At 36.6% G+C, this 26,223-nt stretch overlaps 1 protein-coding gene across 1 annotated transcript in view; it reads right to left on the bottom strand.

The window, feature by feature from the left end:
• Positions 1–3,261: 3,261 nt before the first annotated feature.
• SPATA16 (spermatogenesis associated 16) overlaps positions 3,262–26,223 on the bottom strand; it is a 224,926-nt gene continuing 201,964 nt past the window's right edge. The window contains 1 exon segment of the mRNA XM_008705326.2: positions 3,262–3,384. Within this exon segment, the coding sequence (XP_008703548.2) occupies positions 3,262–3,384 (123 nt within the window).

The following is a 26,223-nucleotide window of genomic DNA, read 5'->3' as shown; positions in this document are numbered from 1 at the left end:
GCTCGATGATTCATTAGTTGTGTATAACACCCAGTGCACCATGCAATATGTGCCCTCCTTACTACCCATCACCGGCCTGTCCCATTCCCCCACCCCCCTCCGCTCTGTAGCCCTCAGTTTGTTTCTCATAGTCCATAGTCCCTCATGTTTCATTCCCCCTTCTGATTACCCCCCCTTTCTTTATCCCTTTCTTCCCCTACCGATCATCCTAGTTCTTATGTTCCATAGATGAGAGAAATCATATGATAGTTGTCTTTCTCTGCTTGACTTATTTCACTTAGCATTATCTCCTCCAGTGCCGTCCATGTTGTAGCAAATGTTGAGAACTCGTTCTTTCTGATAGCTGAGTAATATTCCATTGTATATATGGACCACAACTTCTTAATCCAGTCATCTGTTGAAGGGCATCTCGGCTCCTTCCACGATTTAGCTATTGTGGACATTGCTGCTATGAACATTGGGGTGCATATGGCCCTTCTCTTCACTACGTCTGTATCTTTGGGGTAAACACCCAGTAGTGCAATGGCTGGATCATAGGGTAGCTCAATTTTTAACTTTTTAAGGGACCTCCACACTGTTTTCCAGAGTGGCTGTACCAACTTGCATTCCCACCAACAATGTAGGAGGGATCCCCTTTCTCCACATCCGAGAGAGAAAGAATCTTAAGCCTGCTCCATGCTCAGCACAGAGCCCAATGGCAGCTCAATCTCACGACCCTGAGATCATAACCTGAGCCAAAATCAAGAGTCAGATGCTTAACCAACTGACCCACTCAGGCGCCCCACCCAGGGATCTTAAAAATACAGATTCGGATTCAGTTGATCTGAGGAGCTGAAAATTCTGCATTTCTCACAAATTCCCAGGTGATGCTGATACTGCTGGTCCATGGATCACATTTCAAATAGCAAGTAGAGGACAAATCAAGTCTTTGGACTCAAGGAAGGCATTACCCTCTTTGGCTCTTGGTTTTTTCAGTTGTAAAATGGAGAAAATGCACATACGAAATTCTTGTGAAGTTGAAATGAAATAAGCATTCTGAAAGTGCTTTGTAAACTTTGTTTTCTCTATTATTATTATTATCATCATTATTATTTTTACTAATACCATATTGCTTTACAAATCCTTCCTCTGCAGAGAAGTTAAAAACAAAGATGGATGGAGCACCTGGTGGCTCAGTCAAGCACCTGACTCTTGGTTTTGGCTCAGATCATGATCTCAGGGGGTGAGCTCAAGCCCCATTTTGGCTCTGCATTGGGCGTGGAACTTGCTTAAAATTCTCTCGCTCTCCCTCCCCTTCTGCCCCTCCCCACCTCTCAAAAAGAAAAAGAAAAAAAAAATAATAAAGGATGGGAGGCCCGGTGTAGTAAATTGTGCTGCATTGTTGCTAATCAAGGCTCTTGACACTAATGTGGAAAATGGAGACCACGAGCAAAATTCATTCCTATGGACAATGCTGTTGAACCTATTAAGAATTCTAAAGATTTGATACCTTGATACCTTATTGCAAACTATAAAAATTGATTCTCCTTTCCTGAAAAGAAGTTTCTTTTGAAAGTTTTGGATTTCCATTATACATCATCTGTCCTAAGACTGACTAGAACCTCCCTTCTCTCTCTAACCAACCACCAGCCAAGATAACCAATGGACACTTAGTATTGGATTTGGGGAAAGTGATCAAATAGTGAAGCTGTAGTCTAGTAATTACAATTATATTATTTCCAAATATAATCTTCAGGCATTGTGGAATGCGAGAACTCTAATTTTCAAAAAACAAAGATAAAGCAATTGACCAGCTATTGACTATCAATAAGACTTCCAGAAAACAGCTGAGTAAACAGGCAGAGCTAAGATTTTATCTCAATTAAGAACAAACAGTTATAGAACATAGAAATCCTTTTGGAAAATAAAATTTTAACATTTAAGTTAAAATTCAAAGTTAACAAGCTTCATTTCCTAGAGCTGTTATGGTAATTTTTTTTTTTTTTTTAAATAATGGGAAATTCTCACAATGGTGAGAACTGATAACAGCAGAGGTGGTCAGATGGAAGTCTGAGCCATTTACCTTAGACTTCCACATTTGGCTAGACTCAGGTCCCCATAGAAAGAAATTATTTTCCAGTACTTACAAGAATAGAACTGAGATGCCATGCCAGCATGAGTTTGAAAACAAAAAGGAGTTTCTTAAACTCCACATCTTTAACCGCCTACACTTCTTATATTAGCAACTAGCTTGAGGGAAGGTGGTAGCAGTGATGGATTCTCTGGTGTGGGGTAGAAAATGGGGGGCTATTTGATAAAGGTCAGATGGTCCCCGGGAAAACCAAAGTCCTATTTTATTTCAAAATTTAAAAATATTTGTACCTTGCATAATTATGACTGCACAAATCTAACATACATTTAAGATTAAAATATTAACTTATGCCTTTACAACATCATTGTATAATGAAAAATTCAGCACTATTTTATTCTTTTTTCCTTTTCATGTTATTATCAACGTTCTCAGAGATCCTAGTCATTTTTTTCCCATTATTTTAAAAAAAAATCTGATTTCCTGTTTATTTTACTCTGTGTCTGAGTTCTTCCTTCTTACCCTATCTTCCTACCCCCTTGTTGGTATCAGTGGAGGTCTCGAGAGATGGGTATTGACTTGCCTAGTCACATATATGCGTTTGTGCTGAGTCACACATTTAAGGGGAGGGAATATAAAGGATCCAGAGGAAAGAATAGAGATTTTAATGAGACAGCCCAACTGATAATATCGGCTATACCACATATGACTTACCTCTATAAGGATTGAGAAAGTATATTATGAGTTTTATAATTTTTATTATTTTTTAAGATTTTTATGTATTTGAGAAATTTGCATGTATACTATTTGTCCATATCTATACATGGTATGTGAGTAATTCTTAATGATACACATGAATATGCATGAATAGTATAAGCATACTTGGGTAGACCTGGTAAATGTTAAATTTTGAAAGAACAAATCAGGTGAAAGAGGCAGCAATGGTTATTTTATGAGCTGTTTAAGTAAGTAAGTCGAATTTGAACAGGAGTCAAGTCAAACTTATTGAGAACATTTATTGCTGCCAGTCAAGATGAATGAAGTATAGAATCCCTTTGAAAAGATGAGCCAAGGGGGGCGCGCCCTCACTCCTGTGGGTGAGCCTTTGTTACTGGACTGGCACAGTCAAGCTGGTGGGAGGCCACTGCCCCTTCCTCTGGGACCTCTTGATGGTAGCGCCTGCCCCCCAGTGACTAGCTTTGCTGCACGGTTTGAAGCCGCTTCAGTTTGGTTTTTTGCCTTCGAGCAGTTCTCAGTTTTTTAGTTTTTAAGAAACTGTCCTCTAATTGGTATAGGAAGTCTTCAATTCGTCCAACCTAGAAGAAATAAACAGATGCAACAATATTTGTTGTTGTTTTTCCAGGTTTTGTGTAGTTAGGAAAATGGTGAGGTATTTAAAACTAAAAGGCACGTACAGGTCCCTGTTGGAACAGAACTGGCAGAGATGGAAATGATTGAACATAAAAGCTTCCTTCAGTCTCCATGTTGGATTCCCTTATTTTAGGAACATGAAGCAGACATGCAGGAGTTTGCTTTACCACTCAGTCCTATGTCCTGGGGATGGAAGTGGGTACTATCATCACCCACTGTCTTTAAAGGTCAGTAAAACCAGGGATTTCAAAAAGAAATAAATGGTGAAAAATGATTCCGTTATCAAAAGGAAGAATGGAAACAAACAAATCCATCCCCTCAAAGCCAGAGTTTCTAGCATTTGTATGCCCCTGGCCAGCTTGGGAGAAAAATGAATATTACACATTGTCTTAGCAAGAACCATTTCTCCTTTAAATCACACAATTTTGGGGAAATACATTTTCTTAAAAAATGCCACACCCCAGGGAATAAGATGAATTAATGATATGCAAAACAATTATTCTCAAAAATAAACTATTAGTCTTTCTCCAAAGAAAATTTGTAATTATTCAGTGACACTTGGTTGAATACGTTGTATGATTTGTCACGATTTTATTCTACTAAAGAACGGTAGAATAAAACAGTTTACATATGTGCTGAGTTGGGCTCTCATGAAAGTCTGTAGATATCATAATTCATACTTAGCCCTGACTCCCAGCACCTGCATATTGTATTAGCCTGAAGTCACTCACTGAAGAGCCCATTGTCATAAAGTTAGCTCAGAGCTAGAGCACTTATTATTCAAGGTACACGAACATATCATCTACTTAAGATAAAAGCACTTAAACTCTAATTTTCCAATTTTGAGTTCTACTTTTAAATCACTTGATTTATCATTCAGGGTAATATCCAAAAGATAATTCAGATTGTCAAAAAGAGAATAATAAATGGTAGCACTCATCTATATGTTATGCTTAGGTCTTTTATCACACCAGGTGATGTAAATTGTCCACTGGTTTCCGCAAGAAAATAAGCTAATTTATTTATGTGAAAACAATTCTTTTTGAAAACCTAAAATCCCTGCAGGTAAAATTCTCCAGAATCACATTGTTGTTTATGACGTCTGATCATTGCGGCAGTCATCAAAATAATTTGACAGAATATTTTTGGATTGTCATGAAGCCAGTGAATTATTCTATGTATTCCATACATTGATACGATCCAACTTAGACCAAAATCATAGGTAAAAAATTAACACAGAGAACAATCAAAACAAACATAATGGATGCCACTTTACCGTTACTTCAATAGTTGAGTTGATGACTCACTCATGGTTTTGCACTGAAAATGTATCATTTAAATCAAAGCTCTTTACAATTAGAATGTTTGCAATTAGTCCAAATACAATTTAAAATTACAATCCTAATGCAACAAAAAAAGCTTCTTTCAATGATAATTGTTTTAAAATATCCATTAGGTGGCTGCTGTCTTTTTTCCTATTTAAATTGTATTTATTAACAGCAGTGTTGACTGACTGGGTTGCCTTTCATTAAAAAAGACAGAGAAGTAACACAGGATGTCTGGTTGGAACAGAAAGTACTGCTAAATTAAGCTGGAGGTCTGGAGTATACCCTACCTACACGTCCGCCTGGCCTGTGTGTTTACCTCCTACCTGATCTGTCTACATGCTATCCTTTCAACCCATTCTCCTACTGGTACTGGAATGGTCTTTTTAAAATATAAGTCTGGTCACATCTTTGCTTGCTGACAATACCTAAATGGATTCCCAAGCCCTTAACACGGCCTGCGCAGCTTTGACTGATCTGGTTTCACTTGCATCTCTAATTCTGTCTCCTATCGCTCCATTTGCCTCAGGTGTAGTGCATCTTCCAGTTATCTGAATACAGCAGTGCAGTGTTCTCTGCACCCTCGGTCTTCTTAATGACCTGCCATGTGATGGAATACTCCCATTCGAACACTTAAATTTCCCCTGGAAATTTCAACATCAGTGCCTCGGGGACATCTTCCTTGATAATCAAGATCAGGTTGGGTCTCTCAATAACATATATATTCCCATAGCAGCCCATTCATCTCTTTGCAATTTTTTTTTTTTACCTAATTGTTTATAATGACTTATTTAATATCTGTCTTCCCATTTGAGTTTTAAGATCTCTAAGGCAGGAGCGAGGTCCATGTTGTCCACTATTCCCAGCATGTAGGATATGGCAGACCCTCAATAATCCTCCTGTCTGATAATAGAGCTGAACACATTCAGCAACCAATTTGTTCTTCCATATTCACAGTGATGCCCGGTATGCAGCACATCAGAAAGCTTTCTTTCCTCTTATAAATTAAATAACCACCACTTTCATGTGCCATCATTCTATCATCGTTTAGCTTTGAGAGTCTCCAGACAAGATACTAACAAGGTGTGATCTCCATACTCGAAATGGACTGAGGTAGAAAGGGCACTGGAATAAAGAAAGAGTCAGGAGTCCTGCTTGTGGCCTGGCTTATAACCCTGATCTGTGACCCCAGAGAAGTCACTTGGCCTCTCTGAGCTTCAGCTTAACTGACCTTTGATGAAGGAAGTGTTCTCCTGGATGATTTCCAAGGACACACCAAGCCGAAAAAATTCCATGACTTGTACTCACATCAGGTCTAAGTTAGTCCAATCTTACATGAGTCCTCACATTTTTCAAATCCGAGGTTATTCTCTTAGATTATACCATTAGATGAATGACACGCTATGCAGTAAAGTAAGTCAATTTTAGCTTCTATACTTTCTGAAGTGTAGGAGAGCTGCAACATGTTTTTAGTAAAGCTGGTTCTTTATTTTCTTTTTTTAAGTCAAGGAAAGAAAAATGCTAGTTGAAGAGAAAATAGATTCATATAACAAAGAAGAACAGATTGCAAACGATAGAAATTTCTATAAAGCCCTTAGGGAAATAAAACACAAAGAAAAATGTAAGCATGTAAGGAAGGGAAATGAGCCAGTTTTTGGAGCAGAGGCCTTATTAGACTTTCTTTGGTACAGAATCTACTTGCTTAACTATATCAGATAGTCTCCTTGGTCATTCTGGGTCTAATTTTCCCATTTGCAAAATGGGCAGATGGCTTTTTTTTTTTTTTTTTTAACGTATCTATGTGCCAATGCTGACTTGGCTTTACAGAGCTATAGACACCAGAACAAATGAGCTTGCAGAGAATTTTGGGATGTCAGATGATCAAGGGGACTGAAAGTCTCAGTGAGGGGGCAGATTCTCACCTATCATATGGCCATCGGTCATAATCCACATCAAAGAGTAAGGACACTATTATCAACTAGTTTCTCATGATTTAGTGTAGATTCAAGAAGTTCAGAACGAAGTTCAGAACTCTGCAACTCTAAAAGGGAAGATAGCCTGAGAAGTAATAGGAGATCTCAAAATTAAAATTTTAACAGTGCAAAAACGAATAATACCAATGAGTGAGAAATGGGGAGATAACTAAACAGACCAACTTATATTAGAGGAAAATTTCGAATCAGCTCAGATTTCAAAGGGAGCACATTTGTTCTTTCATGCAAATATTTATTGAACATTTACTATGTGCTTGGCACTGTAATAGGGTGATTAGCAAAAATATCAAGATATTTGTTTATGAGGAACTCATATTCATATAGGAGAGGCTTAGCAAAAAAATGATTGCAATAAAGCATAATTGTTTCTGCAAGAATTATGTATGAAAAGTTCTATTGGCAAAAATGTCAGAACAGTGAATTCTACTTGAAGGAACATGGACATGCATTGCTGGAGATAGGAGCTGGCTCTTTGCCAGGACAAGAAGTGCATTCCAGACAGAGGGAAGGGCATCCATAAGAGCAAGGTTGTGAAAGAACACGGGCTATTTGATAGGGATAAGTTTCTTCTAGCATAGATGTGGGCATCGGGGGACTGGGAGTAGAGATACATACAGCAGGAAATACTGATTGGGGTCAGCTTGTAAAAAGGGGGAAAATATATAGCCATGTGATTAGAAAGTAAATCTGGTACCATTATGTGCAGTGGAATGCAGCCAGGGAAACTAGAAGCAGGTGAATCAATTAGGGGACCAGTGTAATAGGATATGGAGAATACTATGAGGGCCTGAATCAAGAACTTAAAGGATATTTAGGAAGAAAACTCTATAGACTTGATGAAAAATTCTGTGTTGGGACAAGAAGGCAAGCAAAATTAGGAATGACTATGAAGTTTCTAACTTGAGATAATGATGATTTTTAATGAGATAAGAAATACAATTAGATGAACAGTTTTAGGGAAAAGAAATGAGTTTGATTCGTGACAAATATAAGAAATAGAAAAAAGTTTACATAATCAGAAATTAATTAAAAACGGACCTATAAAAATAGCCTAGTACTAGGCTAAAAGCCAGAACGAAACAAAATTCCAGATTTAAAAAAATCCCAACAATCTACCATCTTGCAGCCTACCATGTGACAAGCATTCTAGGAGTTAAAAAAGTGCTAAGAAAAACAAAAATGATGCTTTCAGTTATTCAGAGTAAAAAGGTGATTATCACACAGATACATTACTGGATAGAAGTCAGATATGTCTGGTTTGGAATTTCAGCTCCAGCATTTTCTTGGCGTGTGACTTCGTGCAAGTTTATTTAACTTCTTAAAACAGAAGTTTCTTTTTCTATCAACTGCTTCACAGGATCCTAGTAAGATTAAATTAATTTATATGTGGGGGCGCCTGGGTGGCACAGTGGTTAAGCGTCTGCCTTCGGCTCAGGGCGTGATCCCGGCGTTATGGGATCGAGTCCCACATCAGGCTCCTCCGCTATGAGCCTGCTTCTTCCTCTCCCACTCCCCCTGCTTGTGTTCCCTCTCTCGCTGGCTGTCTCTATCTCTGTCGAATAAATAAATAAAATCTTTAAAAAAAATTAATTTATATGAAGTATTTGCATAGGTCTGAATCACTATTATTTAATTGTAGCATTAATACTTGAATCTGGAAGTGTATGCTCAGTAAATAGAAAAAATACAGCTAAGTAAAAAAATACAAAAGGGAAATAAAATAAAAAGATAAACAACATTAACAAACACTCTGTTTTGGTCTCTACTCTGTGAGGGGTGCTGCCTCAGGACCTGAGCTAATTGTAGTTGCCATACATTAACGTCTTGAGAGCAGGTCTCAAAATTCCACTCTATAAAAGTCAGAATTAGGAGGGGCAGAGAAAGGAGAGGAGAGAGGAGTTTCCGATAGCACATATTAGTTGCACGTTCAATATAAATCTGCAGTATTCTCTGGTTGCCTCCCTAGAAACCAATCTGCTTATAGACAACAATGTGTCTGTCTCATGGAAGCAACCTAAGTGTTCACTGATGGAGGAATGAATAAAAAAAAAATGTCTTACACACACACACACACACACACACACACACACAGAGGAATATTATTCAGCCAGAAAAAGAAAGAAATCTTATTTGCAACAGTGTGAATGGAACTTGAAGGCATTATGTTAAGTATAATAAGTCAGAGAAAGACAACCAAGCTCATAGACACAGAGAACAGACTGGTGGTTGTCAGAAGTGCAGGGGCTGGGGAGAGGTGGGCAAAATAGATGAAGATAGTCCGAAGGTACAAACTTCTAGTAATGAAATAAATAAGTCATGGGGATGCAATGTACAGCATAGTGACTGTAGTTAATAATATGGTACTGTATATTTGAAGGTTAATGAGAGATTCGATCTTAGAAGTTCTCATCACAAGAAAAAATCTTGTAACTATGTGTGGCCATGGATGTTAACTAGACTTACTGTGGTGATCATTTCACAATATATATGAATACAATTATGTTATCCACCTGAAACTAATATAATGTTATATGTTTATTATATCTCTATAAAAATATGAAAAAAAACCCTTTTCAGGTAAAATGTGTCTATTTCCAAGGAGACAAATACTTTTATCCCTTCTCTGATCAGGTCATATCACATCTGGTCTATCATGCTTGGTTCTGGGTGTGTCAAGGATCTTACTCCAAACTGTACGAAGAAAAGCCGATGGATCTGGAGGTCTTCAACATGAAGAAGGGAATCGTAACAGGAGTCTGTGGTGTGCAAGTATATCAAGGTTTTTATGTGGAAGGGGTGGTGGTTTTGTTTTGTGTTGGCTAATACAGTGGAAAGAGTGCTACCTACAATTAGACAGTAAGTTTGATTCTCAAGTCTTCCATTAGTCATGTGACTTAACTTCTGACCGTTAATTTTCTCATCTCTTATATAAATAACAAATTAATAATGATAATCATAGTCTACTTGACCGGGTTTTTGTGAGGATTAAATGGTTTAGTGTTTGTGAAAAGTTCTTCATAAATGGCTAAGCCATCCAAGATAATAGCAGTTACATTGTGTAGTGCCCAGTGGCTTCATAGTAGGTTCTCAGTAAATATTTGCTGAATCAATGAATAACTGAATAAGTCATCAAATGAGTGAAAGAGTAGATATTAAACATAACCATTTTTGTCACAATTGTATAAAAATGAAAGGGACTTTAGGATGAGCTATGGCAACCCCCATCACAGAGAGTGGAAATCAAACATTAGATAACTCTCGGAGAACATGAAATATTTGAGTCTTGTGTGAGCTGGCATTGGATTCAATAAATTTTTAAAATTCATTCCAACTTTAAAGTACTAATTCCGTGATGTTTAGTTTGACCTGGATTCATTCCACAGAAATGTGCTTCATGGAAGGAGGGCATATTGCACTTTGCCTGTACCACATGGACAAGCATTATGGCAATGAGAGGGATCCAACAATTTCTATTGTTGTAGTTTTTTATATACTGAGTGTACTGAACTAATTAATATAAACACCCATAGATACTGGGATTCTTGAGCCTCCCCTGTGTCCCATTTATAAGATTATCATATCTAAAAGACCTATATTTTTTTCTCTAGGTGTATCAGAATTGTATCTTACATGCACAGGGCCCCTATTATGGATTAGGTTAATAGCAGAAGGCAGTTCACAGCATACTCATTTCCTTTTCATCTTATAACTGCACAAGATTATGCACTGGCACTAAAATATTTCTTTTCAGTTAATGATTTTATATTTTTTTCAGTGTATCAAAACTTACAATTTTCTACTGAATTTCAGGATAAAATGTAACATTTTTACAGATAAAAATAATATGTTTTCCCACATATAACCACTCATAATCACTTTAAATATAGGCATGCTAAAAGGTACTTGAATATTTACTCCAATAATCTTTTACCTTAAATTGGTTTGTATCTTATATGTCGGTGGAAAGTATAGGGATGCCCTTGGGTCAGGTGACATTCTGTTCATTTAAGAGCTTTCATGTGAAGGAGGATTGCTATTAACTCTCCATCATTTTGTGTTGTTGACTGTGCCTTCATCTGCACAGAGATCCAACCTATTTTCACATGGTAATTGAAGGTATATGAGCCAGGGTGAAAGCAACATTACTGCCTTCCATTTATTGTGTGTGAGGGCTGGCCATGAGACCAAAGGCATTGCTGAGAAAGAAACTGAATTTTAGGGCAATAGTTAGAAATGGGGGCAAACTAAGGAAAGAAATAACTAGAAGCCCAATATGAGCAAATTTAGTGAGAGATGATAACAATAAGGGACTACACAGCAGTGGCTTGATTGAACTTTCAAAGGGGAGTCATTCAGATGTGGTAGAGGGAAAGGAGAGTCACTGTGACGATTTGGGTGGGCCTTTTCCTTCCGAAGTTAATTAAAATCAAACACTACTAGATTGAGTTGAATTGTGTTCTCTCAAAATCCATGTACTGAAGTCTTAACTCTCAGTACTTCAGAATGTGACCTCATTTACGGAAGTAGTCAAGTTAAAATGAAGTCATTAGGGTGGGCCTTAATCCAAAATGATTGGTGTTCTCATAAAAAGAGGAAATTTGTATAGGCACACAGGGAGAGTTCCATGTAAAGACAAACGCAGATTGGGGTATGATAAAAGGTATGATAAACATTGACAGCAAACCGCTGGGAGCTAGAGAGGTGTGGAACTGATTCTTTCTGATGGCTCTCAGAAGGAACCAAGTCCACTTTGATCTTAGAACTTCCAGCTTCCAGAACTGCAAGACAATCAACTCCTGTTGTTTAAGCCACTCAGCTTGTGGTACTTCGTTACAGTAGCCCGAGCAAACTACTACAGTAACTAAGTCATAAAGTTAATGGAAGCTCAATTAAGTTCTAATTTTCCCCTCAAACATGATTGATGCTTTCTAAAATTCACTTCTCCTGCTGGTTCATGCTCCCTACTAAGCCTGCCCAGTTTAGTGTGTACCATGGGAACCAAGGTGGCTTCTTTCCAATAATGGCAGTGAAAGGAAGTTGACCTCAAATGTGAAAGCATGGGTAAATTACACTGAGAGACTCGAATTGGGACTTCCTATTGGATTTTATGTAGTCTGGAACACGGAGAGGGGATTAGGTATGTTTATAGGGGTTGGTTTGCATATGTTCATGCCTTAAGAATTGGGTACTCGAAGGATTTTTTAGTAAAGCTTTTAAAGATGATTTATAGAAGAAAAAAATGTAGATGAAATAAGAATCACATTCTTCAGGAATAAATATCATGTTTATATGACTATGATGGTGGTTACAGAATAAGAATGTGTTTCTAGAGATTAGCAGTATGGACCAAAATCCTCTCTGCAAAACAGATATTTCACTCACCACAGTGGATTCGATAACATTAGTTTCTTTGCTCTGTTCCATTTAGTTTCCAGACCAAATGCTTTTAAATATTTATCATCAAAAATGGTTTGAATTTTAATTCTTATTAGAATGACAATTGTTTTCAAACAGGCTTGAAATTAATTTCTAAAATAAAGTTAGTTTCTGAAACGGAGTTGTTTCTGTTATTCATAATCTATCCATTTCCTTTAGCTTTTGGCCTGCATTCAAGCAGACAAGCCCCACATTTTTCCTTTTTCATTTAGTGAATTTGGTATTTTATTCAGTATTCTAGTCATAGAAGTAGGTTAGAAACTACAAAGTGTGCAAAAAACCTTCCTGCTAAACTGTATTACAAGCTGTTGATTGAAAACTCCCCTAATGATAACACTTTTTGTTATGTTTAGTATACAGTTAGACAATTACAAAACCTTGCTATGACTTTGTCCAGGAAACCATGTATCATGGTTTTTCTTTTTAACTATCTTTCAACATTTAATGGCATAATTTATCTGAGGGTTTAAATATATATTTTTAAAACTTTCATTTTGACATAATTGTGGATTCACGTGCATCAGTGAGAAGCAATACAAGGAGAACCTAGGTACTTTCAGTTTGTCCCAATGGTAACAAAACTGTAGAATAGCATATTGGGATATTGACACTGATACAGTTAAGAAACAGAAGAGCTCCATTACCACAAAGATCTCACGTGTTGCCCTTTTTTAGCTACACCCATTTTTCTCCAGTTACCTCATCCCGCTTAAGATTCTCTCTCTCCCTCTTCCTCTGCCCCTTCCCCCAACTCACATGCTCTTTTTTTCTCAAAACAAATAAAATCAAAACAAAACAAAACAAACAAAAAACCAAACAAACCCAACCTGGGGGGCGCCTGAGTGGCTCAGTTGGTTAAGCATCTACCTTTTGCTCAGATCATGATCCCAGGATCCTGGGATTGAGTCCCACATCAGGCTCCCTGCTTGGCGGGGCAGGAAGCCTGCTTCTCCCTCCATCCTCTACCCCTGCCCCCTGCTTGTGCACTCTCTCTCTCATGCTCTGTCTCAAATAAATAAACTCTTTATTATAGGTTAAAAAGTCTAATAAAGTCTTGAAATTAAGTAGACGGATTCCTCCCCTTACATTCTTTTTCTAAGTGTTTTAGCTATTCTGTTTTGTCTTTCCATATACATTTTAGAATGGTCTTGTCTTCATGTATGAAAAATCTTCCTGGAATTTTAACAGGAATTGCATTAAGCCTGTATATCAATTTTGAGAGACTGACGTCCATACTATGCTGAGTCTTCCAATTTATGAACATAGTATGTCCCACCATTTATTTATATCTTTGATTTCTTTCCTTATTGTTTTGTAGTTTTGGGCATGCAAATTCTATACATGTTTTGTTAGATTCATAGCAAAGCATTCTTTAAAAGCAATTATAAATGGTACTGTATTTTAAATTTCAGTGTTTTTGATCACTGCTAGTATATAGTAACATAATTGTGTTTTGCACTTTTGTGTATTGCAACCTTGCTGAATGCACTACTACTACTGCTATTTACTATTATTACTATTATCTTCATCATTTTGTAGATTCCTTGGGATTTTCTATGTAGACAATCATGCCGCCTGCAAATAGGAGAAGTTCTATTTCTTCTTTTCTGAGCCTTTTATTTCCTTTTCTTGCCTTTCAGCAGTGGCTAGAATTTCCAGTACAATGTTGAATAAGAGTGGTGAGAGCTGACACCCTTGCCTTGTTTCTGATCTTAAGGGGAATGCCTTCAGTCTTTGAGTATTAAGTATAATGTTAGCTGTAAGATTTTTGTAGATGTTGTTTAACAAGCCGAGGAGGTTCTCCTCTAAGCCTAATTTTCTGAGAGTTTTTCTCATGAATAGGTATTAAATTTTGTTGACTGCTTTTTCTGCATCAATTGATATGACCATGTGATTTTTTCTTTTGTATTCTGTTAATTTGAAAGATTACATTAAATTTCAAATATTCAGACTTGCATCTCTGGAATGAACTCCACTTGCTTATGGCTTATAATTCTTTTTACATACTGCTAAATTCTATTTGCTAAGATTTTAAAGATTTTTGTATCTATATTCTTAAAGGATATTGAGTTGCATTTTTTGGTACTGTTTTTGTCTTGTTTGTTATCTGGATAATACTAACTCTATAATGTGAATTGGGGAGTGTTCCTACCTCTTGTATTCTTTGAAAGAGATTATGTAGAATTTACATCAGACCAGCTGGGCTTGGAGATTTCTTTTTTGGGAGTTTTAAATTATGAATTAAATTTTCTTAATAGTTATAGGATGATTGAAATTATTTCATATTGGATGAGTTGTGCTGGTTTGTGTTTTTTGAGGAATTAGTACATTTCATCTAAGTGACAAATCTATATGTGTAGAGTTGATCATAGTATTCCCTTATTATACTTTTGATGTCTGTAGGGTCTATAGTGATATCCCATTCCATTCCTGATATTGGTGATTTATGTCTTCTCTCTTTCTTCATTAGCCCTATTCAAACTTTGCAGATTTTAAAGAACCAGTGCTTTGTTTAACTGATTTTCTCTATGTTTTTTCTGTTTTCATTTTCACTAAGTTTTAGTTTTCTTTTAATTATTTCCTTTTTTGAGCTTGCTTTGGGTTTATTTTGCTTTTCTTTTTTATGTTCTTGAGGTGGGGCTTCAATAATTGATTTGAGATTTTTTTTCTATTATACTATATGCATTTAGTGTTATGCACTTATCTTTCAGTGTTGCTTTGGCTGTGTCCCCCAAATTTTGATATGTTGTATTTTCATTTTCATTCAGTTCAATGTAGTTTTTAATTTTCTTTGAGACTTCTTTTTGAACCATGGATTATCCTAGTATTTAGAGATTTTTTGTTATCTCTCTGATGTTGGTTCCATTGAGGTTGAAGAAAACATTGTTTATGATTTCAGTATTTTAAAAAAAGTTGAGGTTTGTTTATGGCCTGGGATATAGTCTATTTTGGTATATAGTCCATGGGCACTTGAAAAGAATGTGTATTCTGCTGTTGTTGGATAGATGTTCTATAAATGTGGGTTAGGTACTCTTGCTTGATGGTGTTATGGAGTTCTATATATACTTGCTGACTTTTCTGATTAGTTGCTCTATTGATTCTTGAGAGAGAGGAGTTAAAATCTCCAACCATAATTGCAGACTTGTTAACTTTTCCTTTCAGTCCTATCAATTTTTGTTTCATATCTTTTTCAGACCTGTTTGGTGCATATACATTGCTATGTCTTCTTGGTAGTTGACCCTTTTATCATTATGTAATATCTTTCTCTGTTTCCAGTAGTTTTCTTTGCTCTGAAGTCATGTAAAATACCCAATTAAAACCACAAAAGTCACTAGCACTTTCCTTATACTAATGTCTGTGTGATATCTTTTCCATCCTTCAACTTTCAGCCTGCCTATGTCTTTATATTTGATGAGTTTGTAGACAGCATATCATTGAATCCTGAAACTAAATTCATTTTGCCAATCTCTGTCCTTTAGTTGGTATATTTAGACCATTTACATTTAATATAATTATTGCTATGTAGGGCTTTGTCATTTTATGTTTTGTTTTCTTTTTGCTCTCTTTGGTTTTTTAATTTATTTTTTAACCTTCCTAGGAGTACTGAGACATTTTTAAGAATTCCATTTTAATTTAGCTAGTGTTTTTTGCATATCACTTTGTATAGAATTCTGGTAGTTGCTCTAGGTATTAATATACATATATATTTCAATATATAGTATACAATTAAATATATAAATATTTGTATATATAAATACACTTCAAACATAAAATGCACAGACCAGTAGACTGAAAATTTTACTTTTTTCTTCATTTTATGTTCAGTCAGAGTGTAGAGACCTTACTTTAACATGTCTTTACATTCCTCCATTTATAATTTGCTCTACATATATTCCTGCATTTAAATATTTGCTCTACATATATTTAGAAGGTTATTAATATGGATTTACTTCCCTTAATAGATATGCCTATTCAGATTGTCTATTTCTTCTTGAGTGAGTTTTGGCGGATTGTGTCTTTCAAGGAATTTGATCATTTCATCTAGGTTATCAAATTTGTGGGCGTAACATTTGTTCACAGTATTCCTTTTTTGTCCTTTCAGTTTCCATGGGATCTATAGTGATGTCCCCTCTTTAATAACTGATTATTAGTAATTTGTGTCTTCTGATTTTGTTTTGTTTTGTTTTTTCCCTTTGTTAGCTTGGCTAGAGGCTTATTGATTTTATTGATCTTTTCAAAGAACCAGTTTTGGTTTGGTTGATTTTCTCTATTGATTTCCTGTTTTCACTTTCATTGATTTCTCTTCTAATTCTTAGTATTTATTTTCTTCTGCTTGCTTTGGACTTAATTTGCTCTTTTTCCCCCTAGTTTCTTAAGGTGAAAATAAGATGATTGATTTTAGATCTTCTTTTCTAATGTGTACATTCAAATGCTACAAATTTCCCTCTAAGCACTACTTTCACTATGTCACAAAAATTTGGTAAGTTGTGTTTTTATTTGCATTTGGTTTAAAATATTTTAAAATATCCATTGAGATTTCTTATTTGACCCATGTATTATGTAGATGTATATTGTTTAATCTCTCTGTATTTTGAGATTTTCTTGTTATTGATTCTAATCTAATTCCATCATGGCCTGAGAGCAGACATTGTATAATTTCTATTATTTTAAATTTTAAGGTGGATTTTATGGCCTAGAATGTGGTCTCTGTTGGCGAATGGGCAACAATAAAGTAACAATGTATTTGATTATGCATGCCTATGTACATATCTTATGTGTATGTGTGTGTGTATATCGATATACACACACACTTACGTTTGCTTATATATATAAATAAGATGAATGAAAGCTGTGATACAGATATGGAAAAAATGATTATTTTGTTATTATAAGGTACTCACACTACCTGTGTAGTGGTGTAGTGGTATCCATTTGAAACTGGACTTGGATTAGTTGTAAATGTATATTGTAAACTCTAGGATAACTAGTAAAAATAGTAAAAAATTATAATTGATATGCTAAGAAAGGAGAGAAAAAGAATCATGTAAAATACCCAATTAAAACCACAAAAGGCAGAGAAAGACTGGAAGACTGTTACGACTTTGTCAACATTTGCTAAGTAGAGCACAGGGTGCTGGATGATGAGCTGCATGCAGTTCAACAAAAGAGATTCTTTACTCTGTCCCCTTCATCTGTCTTTGAAATCCTCCACTGAGTTTTTAAGTTTTTATTTTAATTCCAGTATGGTTATGATACAGTGTTATATTAATTTCAGGTGTACAATATAGTGATTTTGTTGACTGTTTCCTTTGCTGTGCAGAAGATTTGATGTATGTAGTCCCACTAATTTATTTTTGCTTTTATTTCCCTTCCCTCAGAAGATATATTTTAGAAATATGTTGCTATGGCCAATGTCAAAGGGATTACTGCCTATGTTCTCTTCTAGGATTTTTATGGTTTCAGGTCTCACATTTAGGTCTTTAATACATTTTTTAAAAGATTTTATTTATTTATTTGACAGAGAGAGAGACAGCCAGCGAGAGAGGGAACATAAGCAGGGGGAGTGGGAGAGGAAGAAGCAGGCTCCCAGTGGAGGAGCCCGATATGGGGCTCGATCCCAGGACTCTGGGATCATTCCCTGAGCTGAAGGCAGACGCTTAACGACTGAGCCACTCAGGTGCCCCAGTCTTTAATACATTTTAAGTTTATTTTTGTGTATATTGTAAGAAAGTGGTCCATTTTCATCCTTTTCATGTATCTGTCCAGTTTTCTCAACAACACTTGAAGAGACTTTTCTCATTGGATATCTTTCCTGCTTTGTCAAAGATTAATTGACCATATAAGTATGTGTTTATTTTGGGTTTCCTATTCCGTTCTGTTGATCTAGATGTCTGTTTTTGTGCCAGAACCATATTGTTTTGATTATTGCTACTTTGTAAGATAACTTGAAGTTCAGAACTGTGATGCCTCCACCTTTGCTTTTCCTTCTCAAAATTGCTTTGGCTATTTGGGGTCTTTTGGGGTTCCATATAAATTTTAGGATTGTTTGTTCTAGCTCTGTGAAAAATGTTGTTGGTATTTTGATAGGGATTGCATTAAATGTATAGGTTGCTTTGGGTAGTATAGACATTTTAACAATATTTGTTCATCCAATCCACGAGCATGGAATGTCTTTCCATTTCTTTGTGTCATCTTAGTTTCTTTTATCAATGTTTTATATTTTTCAGAGTACAGGTTTTGACCTCTTTGGTTAGGTTTATTCCTAGGTATCTTATTATTTTTGGTGCAATTGTAAATGGGGCCGTTTTCTTAATTTCTCTTTCTGCTGCTTCATTATTAGTGTATAGAAATGTAACAGATTTCTACACATTTATTTGGTATTCTGTAACTTTACTGAATTCATTTGTCAGTTCTAGTAATTTTTTGGTAGAGCCTTTAAGGTTTTCTATATGTAGGATCATGACATCTTAAAATAGTGACAGTTACTTCTTCCTTATCAATTTGGATGCCTTTTATTTCTTTCTGTTTTATTTTTGTTGCTGTGACTTGAACTTCTAGTACTGTGTTGAACAAAAGTGGTGAGATTGGACCTCTTGTCTTGTTCCTGATCTTAGGGGAAAAGCTCTCACTTTTTCCCCATTAAGTATGGTGGTAGCTTTGAGTTTTTCATATATGGCCTTTATTATGTTGAGGTACGTTCCCCCTAAACCTTTTTTTTTTTTTTTGAGAGAGAGAGAGAGAGAGAGAAAGTGTGGGGGGAGGGGCAGAGGGAGAGAGAGAATCTTAAGCAGGCTTCACACTCAGCATGGAGCCCAATGTGGGGCTTGATCTCATGATACTGAAATCATGACCTGAACCAAAACCAAGAGTCAGATGCTCAACTGTGTGAGCCACCCAGGTGACCCTAAATCTACTTTGTTGAGAGTTTTTATCGTTAATGGGTGATGTACTTTGTCAAATGCTTTTCTGCATCTATTGAAATATAATATGGTTTTTATCCTTTTTCTTATTGATGTGAGGTATCAAGTTAATTGATTTGTGAATATTGAACCACACTTGTATTTCAGGAATAAATCTCACTTGATTGTGGTGAATGATTTTTTTTTAATATATTGTTGGATTCAGTTTGCTAGTATTTTGTTGAGGATTTTTGCATCTATGTTCATCAGAGATATTGGCTTGTAGTCCTTTTTTTGTGGTGTCTTTATCTGATTTAGGTATCAGGGTGATACTGGCTTCGTAGAATGATTTTGGAAGTTTTCCTTCTATTTTTTGGAATAGTTTGAGAAGAATAGGTATTAACTCTTCCTTAAATATTTGGTAGAATTCCCCTTGAAGCTGTCCAGTCCTGGATTTTTGTTTTTGGGAGTTTTCGGACTACTGATTCAATCTCCTTGCTGGTAATTGGTCTGTTCAAATTTTCTATTTCTACCTGCTTCAGTTTTTGTAGGTTATATGTTTGTAGGAATTTATCCATTTTCTCTAGGTTGTCAAATTTGTTGGCATATAGTTTTTTGTAATGTTCTATAACAATTATTTGTATTTCTGTGGTGTTGGTTGTCATTTCTCTTCTTTCATTTATGATTTTATTTTTTTGAGTCCTTTCTCTTTTTTTCTTGATAAGTCTGGCTAGAGGTTTATTGATTTTGTTGATCTTTTCAAAGAACCAGCTCCTGGTTTCATTGATCTGTTCCATTTATTTCTTTTTAGTTTCTATATCATTTATTTCTGTTCTAATCTTTATTATTTCCTTCCTTCTGATGATTTTGGGTTTTGTTTGTTATTCTTTTTCTAGCTCATTTAGGTGCAAGGTTAGGTTGTTTGAGATTATTCTTGCTTGTTGAAGTAGGTCAGTATCACTATATACTTCCCTCTTAGAACCTCTTTTGCTGTATCCCAAGTGAAGGATCATTGTGTTTTTATTTTCATTTGTTTCCATGTTGATTTTTTCTTTGATTTCTTCTTTGATTTCTTCGTTGATCCATTCATTGTTCAGTAGCATTTATTAGTAGCATATTATTTAACCTCCAAGTATTTGCTGTCCTTCCAGATTTTTTTCTTGTGGTTGACTTTTAGTTTCATAGCATTATGGTCAGAAAAGATGCAGAGTATGACTTCAATCATTTCGAATTTGTTGAGGCTTGTTTTGTGGCCTAATATGTGATCTATTCGGGAGAATGTTCCATGTGCACTTGAAAAGAATGTGTGTATTCTGCTATTTTAAGATGAAATGTTCTGAATATATCTGTTAAATCCATCTGGTCCAGTGTGTCATTCAAAGCCACTGTTTTCTTGTTGATTTTCTGTTTGAATTTGTCCATTGATGTAAGTGGGGTGTTAAAGTCCCCTACTATTATTGTATTACTATCAAGTAGTTTATGTTTGTTATTATTGTTTTATGTATTTGGGTTCTCCCATGTTGGATGCATACATATTTACAATTGTTGTATCTTCTTGTTGGATTGTCCCCTTCATTAGTATACAATATCTTTCTTTGTCTCTTTTACAGTCTTTGCTTTAAAGCCTATTTTGTCCAACATAAGTATTGCCACTCTGGCTTTCTTTTGACACCCATTTGCATGATAAATGTTTCTCTAGCCCCCCACTTTCGATCTGCAGGTGATTTTAGGTCTGAAATGAGTTTCATGTAGGCAGCATATAGATGGGTCTCTTTTTTTTTTAAAGATTTTACTTATTTATTTGACAGAGACAGCCAGCGAGAGAGGGAACACAAGCAGGGGGAGTGGGAGAGGAAGAAGCAGGCTCCTAGCGGAGGAGCCCGATGTGGGGCTCAATCCCAGAATGCCAGGATCATGCCCTGAGCCGAAGCCAGATGCTTAATGACTGCGCCACCCAGGCGCCCCAAGATGAGTCTCTTTTTATCCACTGTGTCACCCTATGTCTTTTGATTGGAGTGATTAGTCCATTTACATTACATTCAAACTAATTATTGATAGATACATATTTATTGCCATTTTGTTACTTGTTTTGTTGTTGTTTTTGTAGGTTTTCTCTGATCCTTTCTTCTCTTTCTCTCTTTCATGGTTTGCTGGTTTTCTTTAGTGATGGGCTTGGATTCCTTACTTTTAATTTTTGCATATCTGTTACTGTTTTTTGATTTGTGGTTACCACTCAGTTTATATATAACATCTTCTGAATATAGCAATCTACATTAAGCTGATTGTCACTTAATTTTAAACATTCTCTACTCCTCTCCCCTCCAAATTTCAGATATTTGGTATCATATTTTACATACACTGAGGTTTTTTTTTTAAATTTTCATTTCTTATTTCAGTATTTGCAGTTCTAAAATTTCTATTTGGTTCTTTTTATATCTTCTATTATCTGCTGAACCTTTCTATTTCTTTATGGAGACTCATTTTTTTCATTTGTTTTAAGGTGTTTGTAATTGCTCATTAAAATATTTCTTATGATGGGTACTTTAAGATCTTTGTCAGATAATTCTAATATTTCTATCATCTCTGTGTTAGAATCTATTCTCTTTTCTCATTCAGTTTGAGATCTTCTTGGTTCCTGATAGGATGAGAGATTTTCGTTTGAAATCTAGGCATTTTGGGCATTATGCTATGAGGCTCTGGATCTTGTTTAAACCTTCTCAATTAGCTGGATTTTTCTGACGCTGCTATGGCAGAGGATGGGAGGGGCACTGCCTTGTTACTCCTCGGTGCGTACGGAAGTTCAGGTTCCCCACTTAGCTTTCATTGGCTCCTGAGGGAGGGGCTCCTCATTACTTCTGGGTGAGGCTGAGTGTTCAAGCTCCTCACTAGGTTTTCAGTGATACCTCCCTAGCTGGGAGGGGTAGCAATACCTCATCAGTGCTTGTCATGTGGCCTCGACTGACATCATGTTGAGGAGGCAGGCTCATAATTGTTGGTGCATGGCAAAAAAACAGGCCTCCTCTGACACCACACCAGCAGGGGGAAGTGGAGGAAGTGGTGCCTTACCACCGAGTGGAAATGAAAGTCCAGGTTTCATATCTGGTCTCTTCTGACACCACCCTGTTAAGAGGGGGAAGGCTGGGACACCTTTTTATAGGGTAGTGAGGATAGAAGTCTAACTCCTTCCTTGGCCTTTGCTGACATGGGTGGGTATTGGATCAACATTTTTTTCTGTGATGTTTGGCTGAGTAGAATGATTATTGTCTAAGAATTTTCCATTTTGCTAGGCTTCCTGTTTCCTTGTCTTTTGACTGAAAGAGCAGGCTTTTGTTGGGGCTTGTTTTGTCTACATACGTAAGTGTTTCTGGGTTACTAACTTCTTCAGCAACAAGTGTAGGATGTAGGAGAAAACAAAAATCCATCATGTCATTCCTCAAGTCTTCATGTCTCTCTGTTGTCAATCCTTTTCATTCTACCTTCCAGAGTCTTGTATTTGTTTTACATATAATGTTCAGGATTTTTAGCTGTACTTAATGGGAGGAACAGGGAAAAGCATATCTACTCCATATTCCTGAAGTGGAAGTCTTCTGTCATGGTTTTTTAAAAAGTGATTTTTGACCCCTGTACTTCAGGGAGGTTTCTTGAGTCAGTTTTTCCAGTTGCTTCTAAATATCTATGTTAATATGATTTAGTGAATCATTGTGAAGCTGAAGGGGTTTTCTCTGCATAAGAGGTCTTGGGAAATTAAAAGTCTCTTCGATTCCTTTTAATTCAATAAGAGGGGGGCCTAACTTTATCTTGTTTTTAGGTTAGGCTCTCTAACGTAGGTCTATATTCATTCTTTCACCAGCCATCCCATGCCCCTCTCCAGAATCTTTTCTCAAGCAGAAAACCATTTTTAGCAGAGTACACATAAGTTTCACACACACACAGAGTTTTGATGATACTAAGAGATATGGGTGTGTTTATGCTTATGGCATTTGTATGTGTTTTAGATTATAGTCTTGTCCCCTCCTCCACATGCACCATTTTAAGAAAGTCATAATCAGAATGAGAAATGGACCATACCTTCCTTTAGGGCTGCATGTGAGGCACTTTCATTTCTGCCCTTCTCCAAAAGATGAAAGATATAATGAGTACACTGTAAATGATTGAATGAGCTACAAGTCAATTGCTCTGAACTCTGTATTAATCCCACTTTCAATACAGAATGGAAGATGTCCTATGGTTCATTTAACTACCAAGTGGTATAAGCTGTTATTGTGTTATTCTCCAGAATTATAAAGGATTGCAAAACTTAATGTATAAAATACATGCAATAAAATGCTGGGCTGCCAAGCAAAGAAGACACCTTTGGTAATTTAAGGAGAGTAACTTTAGAATGAACTGCAAACTTACTCTTCGGTTCAAAATAGAATTGAGATATATGCTCCCCTCCCTTGCCCCAGATATTTCACTGAACTTCTGAAAGACACATTCTGAAAAGTTTTTATAGACATTAAAAAAACTATAAGCATTTCCAATTTCTCTTTTAGTTACCTTCCTATATTAGCTCACTAGTGAAACAGGCAGGGAGGGATCCCAGGAAATGAAGGAGTGAAAAATGTGTTGTCCAGTCCCAGGCTCAAGGCTTCTGGGCTCTGAGGATAAAGCTTGGAGGGTTATGGCAATATGTGCTTCTGAAATTATCACTGGCAGCCTACATTTCAGAATAGTTCAGATAACTCACCAAAAGGTGGCCCTCAGATCAATAATAAGTATGCTATAATAATGACCAGACTTCCAAGCTGTTTCCTTGAAGTTCTAATGTTGTAGGAAGAGGGAAAATGGTGAACTATCAGAGCCAATCTAAACACAATGTTTATAGAAGGAGGGATAACGAGGGAAGAGAGCGAGAGCAGATGATCCAAGGTACAGTGGGTGCCAAGTTTTGGATTTGGTCAGGCAACTGCCTCAAAGCTGTCTGGATACATCCTCAGCTGGGTCAGTCAGCCGTGATCTAGAGAAGGATGGAGGATGGCTACGATAGCCTCTGATGCTCCTATTCCACTCACCGCTGAAAAGCAGGCTCAAGGGTCGTCTTACTGGCTGTCTTACAGGATCTGAACTTGGGTCAGACAATATTCTTTGTGCCATTGACTTTTAGTAGCTGCATTTGGCTTAACATAGGTGTTCTAGCTAATGATTAGGAACAGAGCCTTTGACCCGCCCAAACAAATCTGATTTAAAACTAAGTCCTGTTACTACGAACTTAGGATTGTTTCCTTGTTAATTCTACAAAGCTCTTTTTCTCATTTTCCAAAGGAAAAATAATGACATCTCCCTCACAGGATGGCTGCAATGATTAAATGTGATAACCTGATGATGAAATGCTTGGCACATATTAAAAGATCAATAGTAATCACTGGTAATATTTGCCATCACCACAGTATTAATTCACTTAATTATTTATCTGAAATAAAATTTTCTATAGCTTGTTTTAATTGGGGTAGTTATTCAAAAGCAAACTTCAAAGAGACTGACATAGCTTGATCATTTTGAGTAACGCAGTGTTTTAGTAGGTATGTGAGCACAATGGCAGTTAATTTTGTCTGCCCCTTGATAAACTCCTGGTTAAATCTGGCAAAGCTCCTGGGTATATACTCCCTAGATGAGCGCCATGTTAGGATTTGACTCCTGCACAGAAATGCTTCTGCTGCAGAAATCATGAAAGTTTTAGAATACTTTCCACCAACAAAGTCCATAAAGGAGGGATCCTCAGTTTTGTAGGGAAGACCAAGCACAGGTGGAAAATAGGTGATTGGCAAACACAGTTGTTGAAAATGTTTACCAAATCAACCACACATTTTTTCCTATAAGTCGGAAGAGAAAGCTGTTGTTTGGTTTAAATGGTAACTGAAATTTGTCATCTAGACTTGGAGGATCACACTACAGCTGGGGAAAATGGCTAGAACAAAGGCTTTTGGCCTTCACCACTTTCCAGGCTAGACTTGGCTTTGCTGAGTACATTTGAGGATGAAATGCTTCTTCCAGGTCCAAATGCCCCAGGGCTCAGCCTCTGACCACAATCAGGAGCTCTGCCAGGGCTTTGGAGGGGGCTCCTCCACTACTGCTGCTGTCTGGAAACTGACGGGCACAGACTCATTTATCCCAGGAACCTCCAAGATTTATCCCAGGCATCTGGCCTCTTCTGCCCCTTGAGCCTTGCCTCTCTCCTTGTCCTCAGAGTCTGTCCCTGTCCTCCCCAGTGTGGTCAACAACAAGAGCACTTAGGTTTCTCCACACGATCGGCATTATGCCATGGACAGAACTGCTTCACAGTGCTTAGAGTACACACTGTAAAGGAATTTGGGGATATGCTAATGAGGAAGCCCATAACCAGAAGCAGAGAAGATTCACAATCAAATTGCAATAAATCTGCAGAGACTCCTTAAAGAACAAGACACACAGGAAAAGCCTGATTGCTGGAAAAACTGCTTTGCAAATGAGTAGTACGGCTGCAGAATCTTTGAAAAGACAGCAGTACTTTCAGAGAGACAGAACTGCATGCCCTAACCACGTATTAGTCAGCCCAAATGACTGGACGATGAATGATAGTGCTGCATGTGCAATCTCTCTCAGAAGAGTTTCTGGAGGGATTCAGGTTTGAATGCTGATGTGGAAAGTAAATAAAATGTTCCAATTTGCTCTTCTCTCTTCCTCCTCAACCAACTGCCCCTGGCCCATCTCCCAGATTTGTATTCTCCCCTGCTTGCTCTGCCTACATCGAGAGCCTTGAACAGAGCAGAGTTGCTAAGTGACATACAATTCTATCCCATTTTCATCTTAAAAGACCAAATTAGTATATCAGTGAATATTATGTCTATATGATGATGAATATGACTTATATGTTAAGATTTTGAGATAAACGGGATGTAAAAAGCTAACTAATTTTGAACAAGTTCATGTGGATGGTTTTAAGATATCCACCTATACTCCATTAGTTGAATTCATTGAAGATTGTGATGTACCACATTATAATATTTGATGACATTTTATTTTTTAATTTTTTTTAAAGATTTTATTTATTTATTTGACAGAGATAGAGACAGCCAGCGAGAGAGGGAACACAAGCAGGGGGAGTGGGAGAG

The sequence above is a fragment of the Ursus maritimus genome, unplaced genomic scaffold (genome assembly GCF_017311325.1).
Source record: "Ursus maritimus isolate PB19 unplaced genomic scaffold, ASM1731132v1 scaffold_4, whole genome shotgun sequence".
Taxonomy (NCBI): Eukaryota; Metazoa; Chordata; class Mammalia; order Carnivora; family Ursidae; genus Ursus; species Ursus maritimus.
The sequence above is the reverse complement of the archived record's forward strand: the minus strand, read 5'-3'. Positions and strand labels throughout refer to the sequence as shown.